The sequence below is a fragment of the Lolium perenne genome, chromosome 2 (genome assembly GCF_019359855.2).
Source record: "Lolium perenne isolate Kyuss_39 chromosome 2, Kyuss_2.0, whole genome shotgun sequence".
Classification (NCBI taxonomy): Eukaryota; Viridiplantae; Streptophyta; class Magnoliopsida; order Poales; family Poaceae; genus Lolium; species Lolium perenne.
In genome coordinates this window covers 249,500,898-249,519,308 of record NC_067245.2, presented here as the reverse complement: position 1 = coordinate 249,519,308, position 18,411 = coordinate 249,500,898, and the positions used below count along the sequence as shown (strand labels likewise).

The following is an 18,411-nucleotide window of genomic DNA, read 5'->3' as shown; positions in this document are numbered from 1 at the left end:
TGTATTGAAAGCTTATTGCAAATGAACTTAATGACGTGATCTTATGCTACGCTTAATTGGGTGTGTCCATTACATCATTCACATAATGACATAACCTTGTTATTAATAACATCCAATGTTCATGATCACGTAACTATGATCATCTATTAATCAACAAGCTAGTTATACAAGAGGCTTACTAGGGACTTCTTGTTGTTTACATAACACACATGTATCAGTGTTTCGGTTAATACAATTATATCATGGTATATAAACATTTATCATAAACACAAAGATATATAATAACCAATTTATTATTGCCTCTTGGGCATATCTCCAACAAATGGTAGTACACAAGTACCCGTCAGGTAAGAGGCCAGTCGGGGGGTGTATGTCCTCTCTGATGGGCATTATATTGACTGTCACCTTGTGTGGATCATCTCCCATGAGTCTTTGTACTGACAAGTGATTATTAAAGACTGTTAGAGACCCCCGACTCCCATTAGAGGTGACTCGGATCTCTAGCTCTTTGTTTTCTGATGTTGATTTTATTGTATTCAGGACCATATTATGTATGCTAGAGGTGTCGGACCTTCCGACCGAGTACGACGGCGGTGTTGTCACCTTGGTCAAAAATTCATGCAATCCACCATTTTCACAGTCCTAGGTCGTAGTTGCTTTTAACTTTCGCCCTCCTTTCCCCACTCTGTCGCCGCTATTGCAGTCTTGATTCCCGATGCTTTCCAAACCGATTGTTTCGTTCGCACCCTCGACCGTCGTCGTTCGCACCCTCGAAGCTAGCGGGCGGGATGTGTGGCAGATTTTTTCGTGAACCTGGTCCAATTGTCTAACTCCTTTGGCTCTGATTTTTCTTTTGCGGGATGGAATGTGGTCGCCGCTTGCAACCCTAGCGAGGTGGTTGGGGTGACTAAGCCAATGTAGCCTATAGTCATACCCTAAACTGCTATTTGGGCCGAAATAATATAACTAGGCCCGACGCAGCGCCTTCCCTTAACACTACGAGCGTGTTCTGGGCTTATGCCCTTGTCATCTTGTAGGCTTTTCGTCCTGCTCACCGCCGACACCCAAAGCCCATGAAACACACCTGCGGACTCAGCGGTAACGAGGGACCATGTTGCGGGCGGCGGCGTCAAAGTGCGCCGGCGGCGCCATCCGGCGACTGTCGGCAGCAGCCGCTGTAGGCGCGAGGAGGAAGCCTCCCGAGGACGAGGGGGACTGGTCCTACTACAAGGAGTGGTGGGGCGACGACGACGGCCCCGGCGATGGGGCACAAACCGTCTTCCGCCGCCACTCCGAGCACGGCAATGGCGTCGTCTCCGTCGTGGCGTACCCAGCCTCCCAACCGGTAGCTTCCGCTTCCTTTCTCCCTAGTTCCCATCTTGGTCTATTTCTGGCTTGAAGAAATGGCGATTCAGAGCTCCTCGTCTGCTGCCTATGCTAGAGAAGCTAACGAACGGAACACCTTTTTGCTCATAGATCACCACGAGTGCGATCCTCCAAATATTAGAAAATTAAACATCAAATTTCTGTATAAATTGATTGATTCATGCTGGTTCCTGGCAAAAAAAAAAGTGTTCATTATGGTTGAAGAACATAGGGGTAAAATGGTACTACCTCCGGCCCAAATTAATTGTTGCAGGCCATTACTATGTCCAGTTTTGATTAGTACATGTGCATCAATTGACTTGTGCTGGAGGAGGTACCTTTTTTTTTGTCTAACTTGAATATTTCATATATATGCTACTTATTACAATCATTTTGAATCTAGTCATTTATCCATACTGTACAATATACTATTGATTTTTTAAGAGCTTAGACCAATCTGTTCTGGATTCATACAGAAATACATTTTTTTTCGTGGCAGGCCAGCGATCAGTGGCCGGTAATGGAGAGATGGCTTCAAGAGAGAAATTCAGCACTATACCCAGAATCAACTGTAGCTGACCAGTTTAAGATACTAGGCTACCAGTGGCGAGTAATGCGCTTTAATGACCATACACGGCAAACTGCTGCAAAAGTAATGGCGTGTTACAGGTCCGGGGGTGATAGAGCATTTTACTCAATGCAACAACCAAATTGTGTAGCCGTTCCTTGTGAGTTCACTTGTGTTATGTTTACACCAATCGTAATGATGAATTGAGGATACTATGTCCATGCTGTTTGTTTTATATCTTCTAGGTCAACAGACATCAGTAACATTATTCCCCTGATTGTTTCTTAGCTGCAAGTGTTATGTGTCATCAAGATACGATGTAGTTTTTCTGTAGATGAGCATGTAGGTGTTATATTATATGCAAAACTAACACAATCTTATTTTTCACATGTGTTTTAGTTTTGATTCAATACCACATACACATCTGAGTATCTGACAGCCATTATTTACAGATGCCAAGAGTATGGTATCAGCTGGATTGACAGCACTATCTTGCTGTTCTTTCGATGTCCCTCGAGCAGTTTCTGAGCACAACACTATGAAAATTCTTTGTATAGGCCATGGTGGTGGCAGCATACCATTATTTTTGGCTAGTAAATTCAAAGGTATGCTACCACTGGCTTCACTAATCTTTATTACCCCATATACATTGTTACTGGATTCCTGCACAGTACAAACTGAATTGAATTTATTACCTTCAGGTCTTTGTTGGGTTGTTAGAAATGATACACCCGGCTTGAGTAACTAACATCTGAATACATGAAAATTGTAGAAGGATAGGGGCAGCTCCCTGCACTAAATTGCTAAACTCAAATCATTTGATGGATTTTTTTGGGCTAACACAGTTTCCCTACTGTAGTTCTACCTGTAAATCCTTAGTTTTGAAGTTCTCCACTTAATAGAAACACTTATCATCTATTTCAGGTGCTGCCGTCCACATTGTAGAAATCGATCCAGTTGTCGTTTCAGCCTCGGTTGAATCCATGGGTTTCCCTGCATCACCTTCGAAAGGGTTATCATCTCACTCCATGCAGCCTGCTGACGCCGACAAGCTGCTGTGGGGAGGCATCCATGACCGTATCTTCCTCCACATAACAGATGCAGAAGATTTCATTGTTACCGATAGCAACGTTTACGACTTAGTCTTCATCGATGCTTATGATGGAAACGACATATTTCCCCGCAAGCTCTGGGACGTCGACGGGGCATTCCTGAAGAACCTAGATGAGAAAGTACACCCTGTCCATGGCACTGTAGTTGTGAACTTGCATTCTGATTCAGAGCTATGCCCAGATGTCGAAGACGAAGCCCCTTTCGAGAGCACTCTTCCCATGGGCAAGTACGTTTCCCAGGTCTGCAGCGCGTACAAGCAGCACTTCGGGCTGGCCTTCACGGCGGCCGCCCCGTGGCTCTGCAACGTCACCCTGGTCGCCTGCCGCGATAAGGTGATACTACGTGGTGCGCCGGTAGGGCGTAGTGGTAGAGACTTTGTTCTTAGCAAGCTCCTGTCGAGGTCGAGCATGGTCGAGCAGGCGTTGGACCTGCCGTTTCCTTGCCTGCAGTACGTCAAGAATGGTTTCACGCTGGTTGAATGATCTTTTGATCTTTTATGAACAAAATCATCTCTTTTCTTTCTGCGCCATTTGTTCTTGCGGATTGATGAGTTATCTTGAACTCGTGACGTGGTTTCCTGTAACCTTTTCGCCGGCAGTTTGCACGAGGTTGGCGAGATTTCTGTGAAGAAATCGATTGACTGCTCAATTCATGAATGATGGCTGTTTGATTCTCGCCTTTTTTTTGTCAGTCCGGAGAGTGTAATTGGTTGGTTAGCGAGTTCCCTAAGCACTAGGGCCGGGAGCTCGAGATTGCACGGCATGAACGTTGAATTTGACTTGTGAGGACATATGGCCACAAAGTCAGAGGACGGACACGTGAGATGCATGAAACTGGACGCGGATGGCTTAGTTTAGCTGGGAGCTGGGTGGATGCATGAATGCCCAAGAGCTTCCTGCGCTTCAGCGCTTGGGAATTGACCCGCGATCGTCTCGAAGCAAAGTTCGGCTGGCACATGGCTTAATCTAGCATCCTCTTGTCCTAGAAAAGGGAGAAGTTTGAACTTTGAACTCTGAGCAGGCCTTGTTTTTTTCCTTCATGAAAAAAAGAGATAATTACAAAAACCCACCACAATTGTGGCTAGGGTTTCAAAAAACCACCATCTTTATATTTTTGACAGAAAACCACCAGTTTGGTCTAACAGCGTGACAGATACCCACCACTTCGTGAAATGATGACGGATCAGCGCGTTAAGCACAAAATTGACAGATGGGGCCCATTGTCAGGCTGACGTGGCAAGTGCCCGAGCAACCGGCCGTTAACGGCAGGTCAGTTGCCCTAACTGAGCCCAGTCAACCTGTTACCCTCTCCCTGCTCCCCCGCTCCTCCCTCTCAGGCGAATGGAGGCGGCGCCCCCTCCCGGAGACGGCGCTCCCGCCGGCGGCGACGGCGGCGGCACTGTAGGCGGAGGTGGGGGATCGACGTTTGGTGCATCTGACGGGGCTGCTGGTTCGGGCTCGGTCGGCGACCACTGCAGCGGGAGCTCGAACCCGCCCGCCACCACCGTTCCCCCCAAATCCGTCGCTGCCGTGTGGAAGGACCTCCCGGAGCAGAGCGTTGGCGGCCATGAGTAAGTATTTCTCCCTTCTCTCTGTAGTAGATGAGGCCATGCTGAGATCTCTCTGTGTAGGCTAGGTACATAGAAATCATTAGGAGTGGAAATTAATAGCCATTGTGTGTAATCTCTGTAGCATTAGCAATATGGAAGAACCAACAGAGGATTCAGAAATGATGTACATGTTGACTCAAGAGAGAAAGCAGATTTGGGAAGAGGATGAAGCCGATGACTGTGAAGAAGGAGATGTTGAAGAAGAAGCTGAGTATGATATGGACGATGGACCAGAGGGTGCAGAAGCTATTAGGAAGGAAGATGCTGATCTCAGCCAGAAAATTGTTGACATGAAGAGGAAGAAATCGGATCCTCATTATCACTGTGAAGGAGATACAGAGGAGGAAGACCTCTTTTATGACTCCGATGGTAGTGACAGCGAGGACTGTAATGTTCAACCACAAGAAGAAATAGAAGTCGAAGAAATTGCAGTGAGAGAGAAGAAGAGAAAGAAACCATGCAAGCCCGGGCCGACCAGTCGATCTCATTGTAGTGAGGAGAGCTCAACTCCAGCTGACTTTGTTCCTTCTTCGGATAGTGGGACAGATGCAGATTTAGGGTCAGATGATGATGATGGAGCAGCGGAGAATTTGGCATGGGTGTTGCCATCTAACCGAAAGAGCAGGGCAAAGAAGAAGAAGAAGCCTAGACAGTGGTATGATGAGACTAGGATGCAGCCTGAGGAACAATTGTGTCTCAAGATGTGCTTTCTTGATGTGTACCAATTCAGAAGAGCATTGCAGAATCTTCACATTGCACAGCTCAGGAACTTTAGGTATCATAGGAACAATAAGGACAGAATTATAGCCAAGTGCTCTGAAGAAGGTTGTCCATTTTATATGACAGGCTCACAAATCAAAGGCGAGAAGACATTCTGTCTAAGGAAGATGCATATTGAGCACACATGTGCCACATGTGGTGAGCGTTGCAAGATTACGGGTAAATGGGTTGCGAAAGTATGTGAGAAGAGCATAAGGATTGACCCAAGAACAGGTGTTGAGGCTATGATGGAGAATACAAAAGAGAAATATGGAGTTGAAGTGCCAAAAATGATGGCATACAGAGCTAAGAGAAAGGCACTGCAGGTTGTTCTTGGTGATCATGTCAAGCAGTACCTTAGGATCAGAGATTACCTGCAAACAGTTCTTGATACAAACCCCGGCAGTCGATGCATTGTTACTACTAAGGTTTTAGTAGAGCATCCCTCTCCCAACCCCAGATTTCATGGGCTTTTTATGTGCCTAGGAGCATCAATAGAAGGGTTTCTCAAAGGCTGTCGACCATTCATAGGTTTGTAACACAATAACATGTAGAATTTATAAGTTAATGGATGGTTGGCGATGTTCACTAACTCAATTGTATTTGTTTCAGGTTTGGATGGTTGTTTCATTAAACTGACCACTGGCCAACAGATTTTAGCAGCCACCGGAAGGGATGGGAACAATAATATATTTCCATTAGCTTTCGGTATCGTCGACAGAGAGGAAACTGCAAGTTGGAGTTGGTTTCTAACTCAATTGAAGTATGCTATTGGAGGAGAGTCTGGAATTTTTGGTTATTACACCATCATATCGGATCGACAGAAGGTAAATTGTATTGTGCCTATTAATTTGCTATAACCATGTCCATAAGCATGTGTCTCTCAATATGTAACTCATTTCTAATTTGTGCCTATTAATTTGCTATAACCATGTCCATAAGCATGTGTCTCTCAATATGTAACTCATTTCTAATTTGTGCCTATTAATTTGCTATAACCATGTCCATAAGCATGTGTCTCTCAATATGTAACTCATTTCTATTTTCCATAAGCAGGGTTTGCTCAATGCTATCAACTCAGTCTTTCCAAATTGTCCGCAAAGGTATTGCCTTAGGCATATTTATGCCAATTTTCAGTCTGCTGGTTTCAGAGGGGAAGAGCTGAAGAAATTCATGGACTCTGCTAGTTATTCATACACTAAGCATGGATTTGAGGTTGCAATGGAAAGCATGAAGGCAGAGTGTTATGAAGCTTGGGAGTGGTTGATGAATATTCCAGTGGCTTGTTGGGCTAGACATGCATTCGATAGCAACTGCAAAACTGACCTTTGTTGTCAATAATTTGAGTGAGGTCTTCAACAGGATGATTCTGGATGTCAGGTCCAAGCCAATCAAGACCATGTTGGAAGGCATCAGGACCAAGATCATGGTAAGGAATGAAGGGAAAAGGACTGGTGCAGCAAATCCTAGGTGGGTAATCACACCCACCTACACTGAAAAATTAGAAGAGAACAAAAAATATTCAAGGATGTACACAGCTAGGAAGGCAAAAGGTGGTCTATGGCAAGTGAGCATGGGAGTGGACAAGAGCTATGCTGTCAACTTGGAGGATAGGACATGTGGCTGCAGGAAGTGGGATGTCACTGGAATTCCATGCAATCATGCAATATGTGCCATCTACAAGTCAAGGCAGCACCCTGAAGATTTTGTCCATGAATTTTTCAAGAAGCCTATGTACCTAGAAGCCTACAATCCAGTTGTGTACACTGTCCCTAGTGTTGATTGCTGGACTAGGACAAATACTCCAGATATTGATCCACCTGTCTTCAAGCTCTCCAAAGGAAGAAACCAGACTAAGAGAAGAAAAGGGCAGTTTGAACCGCCAGCACCAAGAGCAACTTCAAAAATGGGAACAATAACATGTGCTAACTGCAACAGACAAGGTCATAGGTACACCAACTGTGACCAGCCACTCAAACCTGCCTTGCAAATGAGGAAAAACCAACACAAAGTGAGTGCAACACTGAAACCTGCCTTTGCAATGTCATTTAGTTGCTATAATTAGACAAACTGTCTCTTTTATGTGGCAGGAAAACAGAGCTGAAGGAGTTGCTCAGCCTTCTTCTTCCTCGACTACACCAACGTCTGCTGCTCCTACTGCTGATGCTCCTACTGCTCCACCTCGGCCTCCTACTGCTGATGCTCCTACAGCTCCACCTCGGCCTCCTACTGCTGATTGATGGCGTGTAATTCACACGTTCGTTGGGAACCCCAAGAGGAAGGTATGATGCGCACAGCAGCAAGTTTTCCCTCAGAAAGAAACCAAGGTTTATCGAACCAGGAGGAGCCAAGAAGCACGTTGAAGGTTGATGGCGGCGGGATGTAGTGCGGCGTAACACCAGGGATTCCGGCGCCAACGTGGAACCTGCACAACACAACCAAAGTACTTTGCCCCAACGAAACAGTGAGGTTGTCAATCTCACCGGCTTGCTGTAACAAAGGATTAACCGTATTGTGTGGAAGATGATTGTTTGCAGAAAACAGTAGAACAAGTATTGGCAAAGAGATTGTATTTCAGTAAAGAGAATTGGACCGGGGTCCACAGTTCACTAGAGGTGTCTCTCCCATAAGATAAACAGCATGTTGGGTGAACAAATTACAGTTGGGCAATTGACAAATAAAGAGAGCATGACCATGCACATACATATCATGATGAGTATAGTGAGATTTAATTGGGCATTACGACAAAGTACATAGACCGCCATCCAACTGCATCTATGCCTAAAAAGTCCACCTTCAGGTTATCATCCGAACCCCCTCCAGTATTAAGTTGCAAAGCAACAGACAATTGCATTAAGTATGGTGCGTAATGTAATCAACAACTACATCCTTAGACATAGCATCAATGTTTTATCCCTAGTGGCAACAGCACAACACAACCTTAGAACTTTCTGTCACTGTCCCAGGTGTCAATGCAGGCATGAACCGACTATCGAGCATAAGTACTCCCTCTTGGAGTTACAAGCATCTACTTGGCCAGAGCATCTACTAGTAACGGAAAGCATGCAAGATCATAAATAACACGTAGATATAACTTTGATAATCAACATAACAAGTATTCTCTATTCATCGGATCCCAACAAACGCAACATATAGAATTACAGATAGATGATCTTGATCATGTTAGGCAGCTCACAAGATCCGACAATGATAGCACAATGGGGAGAAGACAACCATCTAGCTACTGCTATGGACCCATAGTCCAGGGGTAGACTACTCACACATCACACCGGAGGCGACCATGGCGGCGTAGAGTCCTCCGGGAGATGATTCCCCTCTCCGGCAGGGTGCCGGAGGCGATCTCCTGGATCCCCCGAGATGGGATCGGCGTCGACGGCGTCTCTGGAAGGTTTTCCGTATCGTGGCTCTCGGTACTGGGGGTTTCGTCACGGAGGCTTTAAGTAGGCGGAAGGGTAGGTCAAGAGGCGGCGCGAGGGGCCCAGACCATAGGGCCGCGCGGCCGAGGCAGGGCCGCGCCGCCCTATGCTCTGGCTGCCTCGTGGCCCCTCTTCGTTTCGTCTTCGGACTTCTGAAGCTTCGTGGAAAAATAGGCCCCCTGGGCTTTGATTTCGTCCAATTCCGAGAATATTTCCTTACTAGGATTTCTGAAACCAAAAAACAGCAGAAAACAGAATCGGCACTTCGGCATCTTGTTAATAGGTTAGTTCCAGAAAATGCACGAATATGACATATAGTGTGCATAAAACATGTAGATAACATCAATAATGTGGCATGGAACATAAGAAATTATTGATACGTCGGAGACGTATCAGCATCCCCAAGCTTAGTTCTGCTCGTCCCGAGCAGGTAAAATGATAACACAGATAATTTCTGGAGTGACATGCCATCATAATCTTGATCATACTATTTGTAAAGCATATGTAGTGAATGCAGCGATCAAAACAATGTATATGACATGAGTAAACAAGTGAATCATAAAGCAAAGACTTTTCATGAATAGCACTTCAAGACAAGCATCAATAAGTCTTGCATAAGAGTTAACTCATAAAGCAATAATTTAAAGTAAAGGTATTGAAGCAACACAAAAGAAGATTAAGTTTCAGCGGTTGCTTTCAACTTGTAACATGTATATCTCATGGATATTGTCAACATAGAGTAATATAATAAGTGCAATAAGCAAGTATGTAGGAATCAATGCACAGTTCACACAAGTGTTTGCTTCTTGAGGTGGAGAGAAATAGGTGAACTGACTCAACATTGAAAGTAAAAGAATGGTCCTCCATAGAGGAAAAGCATCGATTGCTATATTTGTGCTAGAGCTTTGATTTTGAAAACATGAAACAATTTTGTCAACGGTAGTAATAAAGCATATGCATCATGTAAATTATATCTTATAAGTTGCAAGCCTCATGCATAGTGTACTAATAGTGCCCGCACCTTGTCCTAATTAGCTTGGACTACCTGGATTATCACCGCAATACATATGCTTCAACCAAGTATCACAAAGGGGTACCTCTATACCGCCTGTACAAAGGTCTAAGGAGAAAGCTCGCATTTGGATTTCTCGCTTTTGATTATTCTCAACTTAGACATCCATACCGGGACAACATAGACAACAGATAATGGACTCCTCTTTTAATGCTTTAAGCATTCAACAACAATTAATTCTTTTCTCATTAGATATTTGAGGATGTTTGTCCAAAACTGAAACTTCCACCATGGATCATGGCTTTAGTTAGCGGCCCAATGTTCTTCTCTAACAATATGCATGCTCAAACCATTCAACTCAGTGTAGATCGCCCTTACTTCAGACAAGACGAACATGCATAGCAACTCACATGAAATTTAACAATGAATAGTTGATGGCGTCCCCAGTAAACATGGTTATCGCACAACAAGCAACTTAATAAGAGATAAAGTGCATAATTACATATTCAATACCACAATAGTTTTTAAGCTATTTGTCCCATGAGCTATATATTGCAAAGGTGAATGATGGAATTTTAAAGGTAGCACTCAAGCAATTTACTTTGGAATGGCGGAAAATACCATGTAGTAGGTAGGTATGGTGGACACAAATGGCATAGTGGTTGGCTCAAGTATTTTGGATGCATGAGAAGTATTCCCTCTCGATACAAGGTTTAGGCTAGCAAGGTTTATTTGAAACAAACACAAGGATGAACCGGTGCAGCAAAACTCACATAAAAGACATATTGAAAACATTATAAGACTCTACACCGTCTTCCTTGTTGTTCAAACTCAATACTAGAAATTATCTAGACCTTAGAGAAATAAAATATGCAAACCAAATTTTAGCATGCTCTATGTATTTCTTCATTAATGGGTGCAAAGCATATGATGCAAGAGCTTAAACATGAGCACAACAATTGCCAAGTATCACATTACCCAAGACATTTATAGCAATTACTACATGTATCATTTTCCAATTCCAACCATATAACAATTTAACGAAGGAGAAACTTCGCCATGAATACTATGAGTAGAAACCAAGGACATACTTGTCCATATGTTACAGCGGAGCGTGTCTCTCTCCCATAAAGTGAATGCTAGGATCCATTTTATTCAAACAAAACAAAAAAAAAACAAACCGATGCTCCAAGAAAAAGCACATAAGATGTGATGGAATAAAAATATAGTTTCAGGGGAGGAACCTGGTAATGTTGTCGATGAAGAAGGGGATGCCTTGGGCATCCCCAAGCTTAGACGCTTGAGTCTTCTTGATATATGCAGGGGTGAACCACCGGGGCATCCCCAAGCTTAGAGCTTTCACTCTTCTTGATCATGTTGCATCATACTCCTCTCTTGATCCTTGAAAACTTCCTCCACACCAAACTCGAAACAACTCATTAGAGGGTTAGTGCACAATATAAATTAACATATTCAGAGGTGACACAATCATTCTTAACACTTCTGGACATTGCATAATGCTACTGGACATTAGTGGATCAAAGAAATTCATCCAACATAGCAAAAGAGGCAATGCGAAATAAAAGGCAGAATCTGTCAAAACAGAACAGTTCGTATTGACGAATTTTAAAATGGCACCAGACTTGCTCAAATGAAAATGCTCAAATTGAATGAAAGTTGCGTACATATCTGAGGATCATGCACGTAAATTGGCTTAATTTTCTGAGCTACCTACAGGGAGGTGGACCCAGATTCGTGACAGCAAAGAAATCTGGAACTGCGCAGTAATCCAAATCTAGTACTTACTTTTCTATCAACGGCTTTACTTGGCACAACAAAACACAAAACTAAGATAAGGAGAGGTTGCTACAGTAGTAAACAACTTCCAAGACACAAAATAAAAACAAAGTACTGTAGGTAAAAACATGGGTTGTCTCCCATAAGCGCTTTTCTTTAACGCCTTTCAGCTAGGCGCAGAAAGTGTGTATCAAGTATTATCAAGAGACGAAGTGTCAACATCATAATTTGTTCTCATAATGGAATCAAAAGGTACCTTCATTCTCTTTCTAGGGAAGTGTTCCATACCTTTCTTGAGAGGAAATTGATATTTTATATTACCTTCCTTCATATCAATAATAGCACCAACAGTTCGAAGAAAAGGTCTTCCCAATATAATGGGACAAGATGCATTGCATTCAATATCCAAGACAACAAAATCAACGGGGACAAGGTTATTGTTAACGGTAATGCGAACATTATCAACCTTACCCAAAGGTTTCTTTGTAGAATGATCAGCAAGATTAACATCCAAATAACAATTTTTCAGCGGTGGCAAGTCAAGCATATTATAAATTTTCTTAGGCATAACGGAAATACTTGCACCAAGATCACATAAAGCATTACAATCAAAATCTTTAACCTTCATCTTAATGATGGGCTCCCAACCATCCTCTAGCTTTTTAGGAATAGAGGCTTCGCGCTCTAGTTTCTCTTCTCTAGCTTTAATGAGAGCATTTGTAATATGATGTGTAAAGGCCAAATTTATAGCACTAGCATTAGGACTTTTAGCAAGTTTTTGCAAGAACTTTATAACTTCAGAGATGTGGCAATCATCAAAATTCAAACCATTATAATCTAAAGCAATGGGATCATCATCCCCAATGTTGGAAAAAATTTCAGCAGCTTTATCACAGTGTTTCAAAGTAGCTTTAGCAGCTTTGCAGTTTCTCGCGCTTTGCATCAGAAGTGGAAACATTGCTAACACCAATTCTTTTATTAGTATTAGTAGGAGGTGCAGCAACATGTGTAGCATTAGCATTACTAGTGGTGGTAATAGTCCAAACTTTAGCTACATTCTTCTCTTTAGCTAGTTTTTCATTTTCTTCTCTATCCCACCTAGCACGCAGTTCAGCCATTAATCTTATATTCTCATTAATTCTAACTTGAATGGCATTTGTTGTAGTAGTAATTTTATCATCTAAATCCTCAGGTTTAGCAGCCATTTTATTAATTAAAGAAGATTGTGATGCAGACATGTATGAAATTCGGGTTTCAGCATTAGCAAGTTTAGTTTGCAACCCCGAGATCTCCCTATTCAGATTTTCAAGTTGATTCCCTATATTCTTCAACAAGGTAGATTGCTCATTCATAGTTTTAGTAAACAATTTATTTTGCTCATATTGTGATTGCATAAAGCTCTTGGTGGATCTTTCAATTTCTAGCATCTTTTCTTCATTAGGTGAAGCATATCTACCATAAGAATTACCATTAGCAGGGTATGGCCTAGAATCATTGTGATTGTTATTTTTAATGAAATTCACATCAACATATTCTTTTTGAGCAACTAATGACGCTAACGGAACATTATTAGAATTAACATTAGGCCTACCATTCACAAGCATAGACATAATAGCATCAATCTTATCACTCAAGGAAGAGGTTTCTTCGACAGAATTTACCTTCTTACCTTGTGGAGCTCTTTCCGTGTGCCATTCAGAGTAGTTGATCATCATATTATCAAGAAGCTTTGTTGCTTCACCAAGAGTGATGGACATAAAGGTACCTCCAGCAGCTGAATCCAATAAATTCCGCGAAGAAAAATTTAGTCCTGCATAGAAGGTTTGGATGATCATCCAAGTAGTCAGTCCATGGGTTGGGCAATTTTTAACCAGAGATTTCATTCTTTCCCAAGCTTGAGCAACATGTTCAGTATCTAATTGTTTAAAATTCATTATGCTACTCCTCAAAGATATAATTTTAGCAGGGGGATAATATCTACCAATAAAAGCATCCTTGCATTTAGTCCATGAATCAATACTATTCTTAGGCAGAGATAGCAACCAATCTTTAGCTCTTCCTCTTAATGAGAAAGGGAACAATTTTAGTTTAATAATATCACCATCTACATCTTTATATTTTTGCATTTCACATAGTTCAACAAAATTATTAAGATGGGCAGCAGCATCATCAGAACTAACACCAGAAAATTGCTCTCGCATAACAAGATTCAGTAAAGCAGGTTTAATTTCAAAGAATTCTGCTGTAGTAGCAGGTGGAGCAATAGGTGTGCATAAGAAATCATTATTATTTGTGGTTGTGAAGTCACACAACTTAGTATTTTCAGCGTTGGCCATTTTAGCAACAGTAAATAAAGCAAACTAGATAAAGTAAATGCAAGTAACTAATTTTTTTGTGTTTTCGATATAGCAAACAAGATAACAAATAAAGTAAAACTAGCAACTAATTTTTTTGTATTTTGATTTAGTGAAGCAAACAAAGTAGTAAATAAAACTAAGCAAGACAAAAACAAAGTAAAGAGATTGAGAAGTGGAGACTCCCCTTGCAGCGTGTCTTGATCTCCCTGGCAACGGCGCCAGAAAAAGAGCTGTTGACGAGGGAGTTGAAAATCTTTGTGGTGTAACTTTTCTTCGTTCCCCGGCAACGGCGCCAGAAAAAGAGCTTGATGGCGTGTAATTCACACGTTCGTTGGGAACCCCAAGAGGAAGGTATGATGCGCACAGCAGCAAGTTTTCCCTCAGAAAGAAACCAAGGTTTATCGAACCAGGAGGAGCCAAGAAGCACGTTGAAGGTTGATGGCGGCGGGATGTAGTGCGGCGCAACACCAGGGATTCCGGCGCCAACGTGGAACCTGCACAACACAACCAAAGTACTTTGCCCCAACGAAACAGTGAGGTTGTCAATCTCACCGGCTTGCTGTAACAAAGGATTAACCGTATTGTGTGGAAGATGATTGTTTGCAGAAAACAGTAGAACAAGTATTGCAGTAGATTGTATTTCAGTAAAGAGAATTGGACCGGGGTCCACAGTTCACTAGAGGTGTCTCTCCCATAAGATAAACAGCATGTTGGGTGAACAAATTACAGTTGGGCAATTGACAAATAAAGAGAGCATGACCATGCACATACATATCATGATGAGTATAGTGAGATTTAATTGGGCATTACGACAAAGTACATAGACCGCCATCCAACTGCATCTATGCCTAAAAAGTCCACCTTCAGGTTATCATCCGAACCCCCTCCAGTATTAAGTTGCAAAGCAACAGACAATTGCATTAAGTATGGTGCGTAATGTAATCAACAACTACATCCTTAGACATAGCATCAATGTTTTATCCCTAGTGGCAACAGCACAACACAACCTTAGAACTTTACTCACATTGTCCTGTGTCAATGCAGGCATGAACCCACTATCAAGCATAAGTACTCCCTCTTGGAGTTACAAGCATCTACTTGGCCAGAGCATCTACTAGTAACAGAAAGCATGCAAGATCATAAATAACACGTAGATATAACTTTGATAATCAACATAACAAGTATTCTCTATTCATCGGATCCCAACAAACGCAACATATAGAATTACAGATAGATGATCTTGATCATGTTAGGCAGCTCACAAGATCCGACAATGATAGCACAATGGGGAGAAGACAACCATCTAGCTACTGCTATGGACCCATAGTCCAGGGGTAGACTACTCACACATCACACCGGAGGCGACCATGGCGGCGTAGAGTCCTCCGGGAGATGATTCCCCTCTCCGGCAGGGTGCCGGAGGCGATCTCCTGGATCCCCCGAGATGGGATCGGCGTTGGCGGCGTCTCTGGAAGGTTTTCCTTATCGTGGCTCTCGGTACTGGGGGTTTCGTCACGGAGGCTTTAAGTAGGCGGAAGGGTAGGTCAAGAGGCGGCGCGAGGGGCCCAGACCATAGGGCCGCGCGGCCAGGGCAGGGGCCGCGCCGCCCTATGCTCTGGCTGCCTCGTGGCCCCTCTTCGTTTCGTCTTCGGACTTCTGGAAGCTTCGTGGAAAAATAGGCCCCTGGGCTTTGATTTCGTCCAATTCCGAGAATATTTCCTTACTAGGATTTCTGAAACCAAAAACAGCAGAAAACAGAATCGGCACTTCGGCATCTTGTTAATAGGTTAGTTCCAGAAAATGCACGAATATGACATAAAGTGTGCATAAAACATGTAGATAACATCAATAATGTGGCATGGAACATAAGAAATTATCGATACGTCGGAGACGTATCACTGATGCTCCTACAGCTGCAGCACGCCGTCCTACTGCTGCAGCACGCCCTCCTACAGCTGCAGCACGCCCTACTACAACTGCAGCACGCCCTCCAACAGCTGCAGCACGCCCTACTACAACTGCAGCACGCCCTCCCACAGGTCCAGGTCCTTCGGGGGTAGGACGCACATTCAGTGCACCAAGGAGCGCCACAGATGATGCCGAAGGGAGGCCATCAAGGATGAGAAAGGAAAACAGCAGGTTATCTGGCTATTTTACCGCTTATGGGATCGACAAGATGACGTTGGCTGACATAAAGAAAAACATGGAGTGACCTGTGTGTCGTTGAGTTGAACCTACATCAATGTAATGAACTATTTGTGTGAACTGTGTGGTTGTTTTTGTAATATGTCAGTCAGTTCAACCTATATCTATGTACACTGAACTACTATGTGACAATTGTGGCTATTTGTGTGAACTGTGGCTATTTTACTTGCAATTATTGCTGGTTTGTTGTCATCTTTGATCAGCAAAGAGGAGGTTTCCTGTCAAAATATTCCTCCAAAGTGGTGGTTTTCTGTCATCTCTAGACTGTAAAGTGGTGGTTTTCTGTCATCTCTATACTGTAAAGTGGTGGGTATTTGACAAAAATCTGGCAGATAGATTTTGCTAACTGGTACATAGTGTAAGTGTTGATACATCATTGAAAAATCTGTAGCATATACTCTAGCTATTGTAATGTACATACTGCTACATATTCAATCCATTAAAACACATTGGCAAACAATGTAGCTACTAAACCATGCATTTCACAACGAGTAACCAACACAACAGTTATTTCATACAACAACAACACTTAGTACTTGGTCCACACAGTGATACAACATACTTAGTACTTGGTTCAGTTACACAAATCTCTGAGATAGAACATCTACTACATTTATTACATCAACATAGTGGCATGCTTCACTCCCAACTTGCACAAATCTCTTGTATGACCTTCATCTTCTTCTGGTTTCTATCTCTAATATTGAAGAGATCTGCAACGTAATACTCGAGCTTCTTCTTCTCCTCCTTTAGAGTGGCAACCTGCAGCTCTGCCTTCTCCCTCATAACCTTCTCAAGTTCAGCAGCAGATTTTGCAACCATTCCTTCTTGCTCACTGCTCAGGCTACCAAGCTGTTTATGCAGTTCAAGGTTTTTCTTCTCCAGCTCCCTCTTCTCAAGCACTAGCTGGTAATTGGCAGTAGCATACTCTACATTACCAGAGATTCTGGTTTCCTTTTCCTCCTCAAATGATTGCCACAACTGGAGCAATGCACGTTTCAGAGATTGTGGCCACTCCTGATCCACCCAAAATACTGTCTCACAAATATTGTCCTGAAATTTATTTTTATTCCAAAATTTAGTACAAGTGTTGATGAAACAATGTGGCTCAAAACCATGGTGCTACATATGACACAAGGTTTTCTATTGCTACATCCATCCACAACACAAGAACTGTCACAAGATTTGCTCAATGCACAAGGATTTCTAAATGCACAAGATATTGGACAGATGTTCCTACCTTGCATCCACAGCCCAAGAACCTCCGGCCCGTGTTCGTCCCGTCGAATGCCACATACTTGTGGCACGGCAAGTGGTGGTGGCAGCGCTCCGGCCCAGCATGAACACCGGCGTAATCCGGGTCATACATGGTCTCTGGGACCTAAATCACAAGATAAAATGCAACCAATTCAAATAAAATGGACTAAATCAAGTAAATTCCCAAATTTTACCAAACCCTAACCCTAGCTCCACACGTACCCGAGACATTGGGCTCAGATCGGCCCCATTGGCGAACTCAGAGAGCAGACTGTCTTGGCTGCTGCTCTCACCGTCGTTCCACGACGGCATGGCGGCGGCGGCGTTCCTGCGGCGGCAGACGTGCGACGGCGGCGACTGAGGCGGACGGGAGAAGGGGAGAGAAAAGAACAGACCGACCCAACGCACGGGCCGGCCGGGTCGTTTTGACCTCTCTCCGTTAACGGCCGTTAACGGCGACACTTGCCAAGTCAGCCTGACAATGGGCCCCACCTGTCAATTTGATGCTTAACCCGCTAAACCGAGCTCATTTCACGAAGTGGTGGGTATCTGTCACGCTGTTAGATCAAACTGGTGGTTTTCTGTCAAAAATATGAAAGGCGGTGGTTTTTTGAAACCCTAGCCGCAATTGTGGTGGGTTTTTGTAATTATCTCTGAAAAAAAAAGAGTACAGATGCACACGCATGTAGCATTCCAAGTAAGCTTGGGATCAAACCCATGACACGTCCTCACTGCCGGTGAAAAGTCAGGAGTCTGCAGGTTGATACATGTTGAATCTATAGCTCGTTTCTTGTAAACTGGATAATGATTCACGTGCATGCACCCACCGCCATCACCATGAACAGCCGCTTTAGATAGAAAAAAAAAAGTATATATTAAACTGCCGACATGGACGCAAGTACACAACACGCCGCGGTTCATGTGATACAAAT

General features: G+C 43.2%; 1 protein-coding gene across 1 annotated transcript; it reads left to right on the top strand.

Moving 5' to 3' along the window:
• Positions 1-1,042: 1,042 nt before the first annotated feature.
• Positions 1,043-3,723, top strand: LOC127335557 (uncharacterized). Its single transcript, XM_051362262.1, has 4 exons — positions 1,043-1,345; positions 1,865-2,093; positions 2,386-2,538; positions 2,858-3,723. Exons 1-4 carry the CDS (start codon positions 1,112-1,114, stop codon positions 3,526-3,528), a joined length of 1,287 nt encoding a protein of 428 aa, XP_051218222.1. The 5' UTR covers positions 1,043-1,111; the 3' UTR covers positions 3,529-3,723.
• The last annotated feature ends 14,688 nt before the right edge of the window (positions 3,724-18,411 follow it).

Excerpts from the sequence above, each read along its gene's own strand:
- LOC127335557 (XM_051362262.1), top strand. The coding sequence starts at position 1,112 with ATGTTGCGGGCGGCGGCGTCAAAGTGCGCCGGCGGCGCCATCCGGCGA. Across the intron at positions 1,346-1,864 it reads CGTACCCAGCCTCCCAACCG|GCCAGCGATCAGTGGCCGGT; the intron begins GTAGCTTCCGCT and ends TTTTCGTGGCAG. Across the intron at positions 2,539-2,857 it reads TTTGGCTAGTAAATTCAAAG|GTGCTGCCGTCCACATTGTA; the intron begins GTATGCTACCAC and ends CATCTATTTCAG.